This window comes from Acinonyx jubatus, chromosome B3 (genome assembly GCF_027475565.1).
Source record: "Acinonyx jubatus isolate Ajub_Pintada_27869175 chromosome B3, VMU_Ajub_asm_v1.0, whole genome shotgun sequence".
Lineage (NCBI taxonomy): Eukaryota > Metazoa > Chordata > Mammalia > Carnivora > Felidae > Acinonyx > Acinonyx jubatus.
In genome coordinates, this window is record NC_069386.1 from 143,482,615 (window position 1) to 143,492,024 (window position 9,410).

General features: G+C 63.2%; 1 protein-coding gene across 2 annotated transcripts in view; it reads right to left on the bottom strand.

Moving 5' to 3' along the window:
* TMEM179 (transmembrane protein 179) overlaps positions 1-8,919 on the bottom strand; it is a 43,872-nt gene extending 34,953 nt beyond the window's left edge. The window contains exon 1 of one of the 2 annotated variants that reach the window (XM_053225038.1): positions 8,888-8,919. In XM_053225038.1, coding sequence (XP_053081013.1) covers positions 8,888-8,904 — 17 coding nt within the window. In that variant the 5' untranslated portion in view covers positions 8,905-8,919. Of the gene's footprint in view, positions 1-7,369; positions 8,060-8,887 lie in introns of those variants that run through there. The other variant, XM_053225039.1, reaches the window with a different exon arrangement.
* Positions 8,920-9,410: the final 491 nt, after the last annotated feature.

The following is a 9,410-nucleotide window of genomic DNA, read 5'->3' on the forward strand; positions in this document are numbered from 1 at the left end:
TGGCGTCTGCGGGGTCCCCGGGCCCACCCCCCAGTTTCGGCGGCTTACCAGGAGGACCCACAGGACTCAGGACGTAGCCGTGCTCACGGCTGGGATTTGCCGCAGTGAGAGGACGCAGGCTTGTGTGGGACGAAGTCTGAGGGCACCAGGGACCAGCTTCCAAGAGTCCTTCCCCAGCGGGGCCGCGTGGGACTCGGGAGCGAAGACCCAAGGAGAAACCATAAACCCCAAACTGGTTTCTGCCCAGTGGGGGCTCCAGTGCTGCCTCCCAGGGTTCCCGAGCGGTCACCGTGCACGTGGAAGCCGTGCCTGTCCCCCTAATCTCTCCTCTGGGGACGGATCACTTAGAAGGGCTTTTCATTTCAAAACTATGGGTTTTGTGACTTGTTGATTTCTACGCTGACCCCGGTGGGATCAGAGAACACGACCTGCGGCACCCACAACTAGGCATTCAGAAATGTGGTTGGTCCGAGACGCCACGGCCTCCGGGGGCACTTGACAAGGAGGCACGGCCTCTAATGGAGCCCAGCCGCCACCTGTACCCGCACAATTAAACGGCTTAATTGTTTCTCCTGGCTTTCCTGTCCTTGCTCATTTTTATAATTGTTTGCCAGTCACAAGTGACCATCGAGCACTTGAAATATGGCCAGTCCAACAGGCCTGAGAAACCGAGTTTTGCATTTTATTCGATGTTAATTAGTTTAAATTTAAGCAGCGACACCATCGTGTTGCGTGGGGATACAGGTTAGTTTGTTTAACAAATGACACAGGGTGGGGGGAGCGCCTGGGTGGCTCAGTTGGTTAAGCATCTGACTTCAACTCAGGTCATGATCTCACGGCTCATGAGTTCAGGCCCTGCGTCCGGCTCTGTGCCAACAGCTCGGAGCCTGGAACCTGCTTTGGATTCTGTGTCTCCCTCTTTCTCTCCTCCTCCCCCACTCACACACACTCTCTCTCTCTCTCAAAAATAAATAAACATCAAAAAAAATTTTTTTAATCTTTTTTTTTAACGTTTATTTATTTTTGAGACAGAGAGAGACAGAGCGTGAACGGGGGAGGGGCAGAGAGAGAGGGAGACACAGAATCGGAAGCAGGCTCCAGGCTCTGAGCCATCAGCCCAGAGCCCGACGCGGGGCTCGAACCCACGGACAGCGAGATCATGACCTGAGCTGAAGCCGGACGCTTAACCGACTGAGCCACCTAGGCGCCCCCAAAAAAATTTTTTTAAATAACACCGAAACGTTTGCTTTCCACGCAGGAAGGTCTCAGCTCGGTTTCGAACACATTAAATTCCAGATGGATGAAAGGCAGAGAGTGAACAGCGAAGATGTGAAACCTTTAGAAGAAAACAGACAGGATATGCTGTTGGGGGAGCAGCAGACCCCCAGCCTCACAAAACAAACACACGATAAAGGAATGTGTTGATAGGCTTGCCCGGCTTCACGGTATAACCTCTGAATGTCAAGAGCAGACCACAGAGGAAGCCAGCACAGGCTTGGAGCCCGACCTTCGCCGGGCCCCTGACTGACGAATTATTAGAATCCGGAATATATAAAGAGCTCCTATAAACAGCGACTTGAGAAGAAAAACAGACGTGCATCCCAGCTGAAAAGTGAGCCGAGGATATGGTTAAAGGGCCCTGGGTGTCTGTCGCCTTCGGTTCCTACTCATGGATCCTTGCTGGGGCAGGCGACTCGGCCCTCACCTGAGCCCCCGCCCTAGCCATCACCACCTCAGTGGCCAGCCGCACACGGGCTGTCACTCACTCACTCACTCACTCGCCGGGCACTCAAACCCTCCGCCCGGTTCCTGACAAACTCAGTCCAATCCGCCTTCCCTCCCGGCGGGAGGTTAGAGGTGCCCGGGACACTGGCCCCGATGAAACGCCTCTAATGGCCAACCTCCATCTGCCCGTCCCTTTGAGTTCTGCAAGAGCGAGGTGGCTGCGGGCCCAGGGTCCGCCAGCCCGGACGGGACCCCGGCCCCAGGCCGCCCCTGGCCGGAGGTCTCCTCAGGTCTCCACAGACGGAGGGGGATGAGCGGGGCCAGCTCGGAGACTGCCCAGGCAGACCGCGGCCAAGTCCACACGGATCCACGCTGCGGGGAATGGCTTGGCCCCGTGGGGCGACAGGGACCCTCCCTTCCTCTCCGCTCCTGGGTCCCTCCCCGACACAGTCCAGCCAAATGCAGCCAGGACTGGGGCCTGCCCTGTTTTCTGAGCAGCCGGCCGGGACCCTCCCGTGCAAGGACCAAGGCCAGCACCCTTCTGAGCTCATTAACCATAATTACTTCCCATCTCCAAATACAGCCACACCAGGGGTTAGGCTTCAACAGAGACACCCGCGGGGACACAATTCAGCCCTCAGCATCCTCCCAGCCCGTCTCCCGACGCCTCTGTAGGGCTCCCTGCCTGGTCCTGGGGGTGGCTCAGCCGCCCAGCCCCTGCTGGCAGGAAAGCAGGGCGGGCACCCCCGGGACGGTGCCTGTGGCCCAAGCGCACCCGGTGACAGAACTGAGGCCGTGATGGTGCCCACCCCTTGTTGTGGGGCCAGGGAGCACCCCCTGTGAGCCTGCGTCCCCCACCCCTCCGGGCAGCCAGGGCCGCCCGACCTACCTGCCGCCTCTGATCCCACGGCTACGTCAATATCGTGTACGCATTCCAGACCCCAGCAGTGGTGGCCGGGCAGGAAAGCAGAAACTGCAGGGCGCCCACCCCTCCGAGCCAGTGCTGCGCCCCCTCCCGCGGACCTGCATTCCCGAGCTGGAAGCTAACCTGCCGGCCTTCGGGACAGACCGGGCTCGTGGCTCCTCTAGGCCGATCAATAAAAAGCCTGTTGCGGTTCATTTAAATCACCGAGTAACTAACCAGACCGGGCCCACCCCCAATTCTCCGCAAAGCCCTGGAAGTGGAGGGGCCCGGGCTCAGGGTCAGCAGCAGCCAGGCAGCCACCCCAAGCCCACCGAGCGGGCGGTCCCACCCGTGGCCTGGGCCACACTGGGATGAGCGGTGGCTCTTCCGGGCAGGGCGTCCGGGGGGGCAGGGGTCCAGGGAGCTCTGCCTCCTCACCCAGCAATGTGCCCTGTGGGACCACCCTCCTCCGGGATGGGGGCCAGCAATGACCTGAGCCAGCCCCATTATGACCCCTGACCTTGACCCAGAATGACCCCCCCGGGTCTCAGATCAGCACAGAAAGGAGGGGTGTGGCAGAGGGCTTGCCCACGAGCCAAGATCCCCACAAGGCCCATTAGAGCGCCACCCCTCCACCTTTCACCCCTGCGCCCCTCCACCCTCCACTCTCCACCCCCCACCCCTGCGCCCCTCCACCCTCCAGTCCTCACCCCTCTACCCTTCACCCTCACCTTCCACCCTCTACCCCTACACCCCCTACCCTGCACCCTATACACCCTTGCCCCCCACCCCGACCCCACACCACCTACTCTACAGGGGAGACACCCAGGCAGCCCCAGACACCAAGTGGTCCCAGCTGAGGGAGGCTGGACTGCTCCTGCGGCATTTCCCTCCACCGTGAACTTGGAGCTGTCGTCCTCAGGAGGGTTCCGGGACCCACGGCCAGGCCAGCTCCCTCCTCACCCCTGCCCCCACAGACCCGGATCCAGCTCCAACCTCCCCCTGTACCCACAGACCCAGGCCCAGCTCCCTCCTCACCCCTGCCCCCACAGACCCTCGCCCAGCTCCAACCTCCCCTTGTACCCACAGACCCAGGCCCAGCTTCCTCGTCACCCCTGCCCCCACAGACCCTTACCCCTGCCCCCACAGACCCTCGCCCAGCTCCAACCTCCCCCTGCCCTCACAGACCCTCACCCCCACACCCTGCACCCACACACCGCCAAGGGTTCTAGCGCTCTCCTGTTTTGCAGGTCAGACGCCAGGCAGAGAGCCACTAAGCAGCCAGTGGGAGCCTCCAGGCCTCAGCTCAGAGCCCGCTCTGCACATTCCTGTTGAGGAGGGAGGTGGGGGGGAGAGGGCCGTGGCCTGCCGGTGACCTCCCCCCTCCAGGCAGGGGAACAGCAGAAGCACCGGCAGCGGTGTGGGCGTGCGTGGCCTGTCCCCATGGTGGACACACCCTAGGTGTTTGGGGCATCTTGGGGAGAGGAGGATGGAGAGGGCACCCAGGACCAGAAGGAGGGCCTTGTCCCCAATCCACTCCAGCCTCCACAGCACCACAGACAAGGCGCCTAAACACAGACATCACAGTTCCGAAGGTGCAGGTCTGAGATCAAGGTGCAGGTGACAAGTGCCCCGTCTCCTCGCACAAGGGCACTGACCCCACACAGGGGCCCCACCCTCCTGACGCATGTAACCCCACCACCCCCACGGGCCCACCTCCAAAGCCCATCACACCAGGGGCACGGCCTCCACATGTGGATCTGGGGACACATTCAGGCCACACCGGGCTGAGCAGTCACCCGCCTGCCTCGTCTCAGGGCCCAGATCAACACGGCAGGCACAGGTGCAGACCTCCCTTTAGAAATTCCCCCGCCAGAAAAGACAAGGGGGTGCAGCCGTCTCCCCGCTCCTTGCTGCTTCCCCCGGGGTGACCAGCCTGGGGGCCACAGCCTAGTGGGGCTGACCCCACCCCCGTGTCACCAGCCGGACCCCAAGACCTGAGTTTTACTGCCCTCCTGCCTGTACCCACCGACCTTGGCCTCACGTTCTTCCTTAAGCTCTTCTCCCCCAGCTTATTTCTTAACTCAGGCAAAGGACCGGAAGGGCGTCACATCCCCGACGAAACAGAAACCGCCCCTCAGGCAGTAACTACCGCCTGAAGCTCTGCGGCCGCCAGACCCGGGCGAGCTCAACCCCCTCACGCCTGCGCAGATGCCCACAGAGTGGCTCACCGAGTGACCCTCATTATAAAGTGAACCCCCCCCCCCCGGAGGGGCACAGGAATGCACCCGCAGGCGTGTTTCCTTCAGGACACGACTTTGGGCCGCCTCTCCAGACGAGGACGAGGCTCCCTTTCTGGATGCTCGTCCTAACCCTGAATGAAAAGAATCCGCCCACCCTGGTTCGGGGACTCACGGTTTTGTGAGCTCTTCTCCCGGATCCCATTTGCTGCAAATAAAGTTTCCCTTGTGCCACCCCTCACCTGGCGTGCTTTCTCTCCGTGACTCGCCAAGGAGCGAACTGGCCTTGCCTCCGACACACCTGTACCGCCCACCTGCTTCCGCGGGACGCACGGGCCTGGGGGCCTGCTCGGCATCCCTCGGGCCCCACAGGCCTGTGAGCTGCCTGGCCCACGGATGGTGCCCACGGAGCACGGGCTCCCCCTCCCTCCCCCGGGGGGTTCTGGGCGCACCTGCCAGCATCATGCGGTCGTCCAGGACGGCTCCCCGTTCCACACACCCCTCCCTGTGCCCCGGCCCCGCCCTCGGTGCCCAGCTCCTCCCACCAGCTCGCCCACAGTCAAGGGAAAGACGCTGGTTCTGCCATTCAGCTTTGAACAGCGCTGGTCCCGGAATAAAGGGAGGTCACCTGAACCCAAGAGCACGCCTCCGCCCGCCTCCGCGCCCCAGCTGCGCCCGCCGCTCCCGCTGCAGGGTAGCGAAGGGTTCGTCTACCGGTGGTCAGGCTCCTGGAGGGGCTTCTAAAACCCCGGGAGTCCCTGCGGACAGGGGTGTCTTTGGAATTCAGGAGACCTCCGACCCCACCTGCGCTCACGCGAGGGGCCAGCCACCAGAGAGAGCACGGGGGGCAGAGGGCGGCCTACAGAGGGGGGGCTTGGGGACACTTCAGTAGCACAGCCAGTGATCCAGTCAATCAGACCCATGTAACGAGACCCCAAGGAAAGCTGGGCACCGGGCTTGGGTGCACCTGCCCGAGGTGGACGCAGGAACGTGCTGGGGGGGCCCCTTCCTGGAGTCCACAGGGACAGGCCACAGATGCTCAGGGCTGGCCCGTGTGTCTCCTCACGGAGGAGGAGACTGCCCCCGGCCCGCGTCCCTCCTGATAACACCTCGGGGCTCGGTGAGTCTGTCCCCCGGATTACAGAACCGGGTGTGGGGCAGGAGGAGCACACGGGCACCCCAGCTCGGTAGCCAGTTGGCCAGAAGCGCAGTGGCTCCGCGTCCCTCACAGGTGGCTGGCGTGTGAGGTGGTGACACTGCCGTTGGGGACCTGCCCCTTCACCCAGTGGGGTGTGCACCACCTGCAGGAGGTCAGTGAGGAACCGGGCTCAGTACCCCGGCTGGGGGGAGGGGGCAGGACGAGGCGGCTTCCTTCCGGGGCGGGACGGGCCCGCACAGGGGACAGACACGCGCAGGAAGCAAGGACACGGAAGGGCCCGAGTCAGAGAGCGACTCGGAGCAGCCCTTTCTGAGAGCGAGAGCACGTCAGGACCAGCGAACTCACCTACCCCGCTTTTATTTTCTTCTGTACACATGCAGAGAGTGCGCTGTGACCAAATGCTGTGATGAAAGGGGTCCAGGGAGTCCCCGTGTGAACGTGAAACACAACTTCTACACGACAAGGAGCGGGCATAGTTTCACACGCAGCGTTCCGTCTGCGCCTAAAGTAGCGGTGACAAAATGTGGGTGCAGACAACACGGTCCAGAGAAACGCTCGCCCTGGACAGTCCGCGGGGGCCTCCCGGGCCTCCTGAAGGGACCAAAGGAGCAAAGCCCCCCTGGGAATGGCCTCGACAGACGCCGGGAGGGACTGTGTAAAGTTCCCCTCCTTTTACAGTTTCTGAAAACTCTCAGAGAACCTCCTCCGCTGGTAAAATCTATTTCTGGGGCGCCTGGGTGGCTCCGACTCTTGAGGTTGGCTCAGGTCATGATGCCAGGGTCGTGGGACTGAGCCCCATGTCAGGGTCCGCCCTGAGTGTGGAGCCTGCCTAGGATTCTCTCTCCGTCTCTGCCCCACTCATACTCTCTCTCTCTAAAATAAAATATTTTTTTTCTCCAAAAACTCTCTCGAAATATCAGACGTAAGACAGAAATCCAAGACTCGATGTCTCCAGGATCAGCTGTAAGTCAGGATGTCCCTTGTCGCACTGGTTAATGGAACCCTCAAAGTCCCAGAAACGTGCAAGCCAAAAGCACGATGAAGTGACAGGTGTCAGGGCTGGGAAGGAGGAAATGAGATGGCCACTGCCTGTGGCTGACGAGGCCACCCTCGTGGTCCTCGTGGGTCCTCGTGGCAGATATAACCGGATCAAACAACTCTTAGAACTAGTAAGAGTTACAAGATAAACCTACCGGAATCAGTACCAAGACTCCGCCGGCAGAAACCGCCCAGAAAATCAGACACCGCTCCCAGCAGCCACCGGGACCACGGAGCGGCTCGGCATCCGATGACACAGAGCGCCTGGAACCCCAGCGCCACCGCCAGACGTGCGTGACTCACCACAGACGGCTGTCCCCAGGTCGGTTTCCAGATCCACATCACGAAGATCGCGGTTCCCACAAGCTTTTTAAAGACACTCGGAACCCGCCCCCTGAAGTCACCGAGGAAGATCCAGGCCCAGGAGCAGGGGCGCCAGGCGCAGAAAGAGCGAAGAGGCGAGGGCCGCGGCCCCCACGTGAGGACGGACGGGAAGGCCAGGACCAGCACGGATGAGTCGATGAGGAGCCGGTGACGAGCAAGCTGGCCCTGGACAGGCCTGCGGCCTCGCGGCCTCACAAGGGCAGAGGGGCCGCGGTGCAGGGGGAAGAGGGCTCGTCACCCGGGAGCTGTGCCCGGATTCCTACGTTACACCCTATAAAAAGCCGGCTCCAGATGGGCTGGAGGCAGAAACGGAAAGCTGTGAGAGGAGCCACGGGGGCGGCCGCGTGTGGGGAAGAGTCCCTTCCAACGGCCCACGGAAGACAGCCCGAGCCAGCAGCTCAGAAAATACCCGTGGCAACCTGAGCTCCCACCGCTGCCCACCGGCCGGGCCAAGCTGAGGGGTCGGACACGTGGAGGGTCTGCACGCGCCGGGCAGGAGGGGTCGTGTGGCATCACCACCTCAGGGCGAGGGCACCTGTGCCCCACGGCCCGGCCGTCTGGAGGGGCAGATCCAGCAGGGCCCCATCCCCTGGGCTCAGAGGGCACCGCGGGACCCCGCCACGGTAAGGAGTCCGGGCCGCCCCAGGGAGCCCCGCGGGAGAGCCCTACCCGTGGGGCTGGACGCGAACGCCCACCAAGCCCCTCCCCCGCCTTGAAGGGGGTCCAACCCGGGCCGAGAGGGGACACGGAGAAGGGGGTCACGTGGACAGCCTGCTGGAGCCGGGGCCCTGAGGACCGCCAGTTACCGCCCCCCTGGACTGGCCCCCCGAAACCAAGAACAGAAAAGACACCCCAGAGTGGAGGACGATGGGAGGGCAGCCTGGAGACCCCTGCCACTGTCCCCTGGAGTCTGCCACCGCCAGTGGGAAGTCATCGCCAGCCTGGGCCTGAAGGGGGACCCCCCCCTCCAAAAAAAGCGCCTGACCTCAGCCCACTCTTGGCACTCCTGTGCCAAGTAAATCTTACTGGCGTGTACATGACTGATAGATTTCAGGGGGCAACACCAGCTCAAGACATCGATTTTGACACCTGATTCCAGCGCCCGGACCGTGGGGGTCTTGCCAGTGTCCGGAGCAGTCCGCCGGGGCGGGCTGGGCCTGGCGGCAGGTGCTGGCTGGGCCCCGCTGTCACCGGGAGGCCCCTCTGCAGCAAGCCCAGGTCACTGCCTCCAGCCCCCAGGCCCTCCCCGGAGACACCGCGGCCCACACCTAGCACAGCCCCGACTTCAAACAGGTTCCTTGAGGGGGAGGAGAACCAACCGCCTTCATATAAATGTTTAATTGCGAATTAATATTTATGAGGCTCTTGAATGACGGGGCTGAGGGCTTCATAAATATTAACAAGGGATGCGTCTCTCCCCCACCCCCCTGTTAATACCTCTGTTTGCGCGGCATCCATTACGCACGCGTCCCTCAGCTTCAGCCCCGGGAACAGAGTGGGACCCGCCCCCTCCCGCGGGGCTCCCGCGGGAGGGGCGCGGCCTCGGGCCTGGCCCACGGTCGCCACATCCCAGCCCGCCCCAGCTCCGCGCAGCCTGCTCCCCGAGATGCTGCCTCCCCCAGGAAGCCCCCCGGGCCTGCGCGGAGGAGCAGCGCGTCCCCTGCTCGCCGTGCTCCTCACCAGAGGCCGGTGGAGCCAGGCCCGCAGCCCCCCCACCCCCGGACCCGGGAGCGGCCCGCCCCAGCAGGTCAGAGCGCCCCCCCCCCCCTGCCCAGGGTCCCGGGTTTCCCGATTGGATGCGGCCGGGGAAGGGGTCCCCGAGGCCGGGACGGTGGGTGGAGCTCGGGCGCCCTCGCGTGGCCACCGGTGAGGACACCATCGGAGACCCGGGGGTCGCGCCCGGGGCGGAGGAGGACCCGGTGGTGACCCCGGGACCTGAGACAGCCGCCCCTGCCCGGGC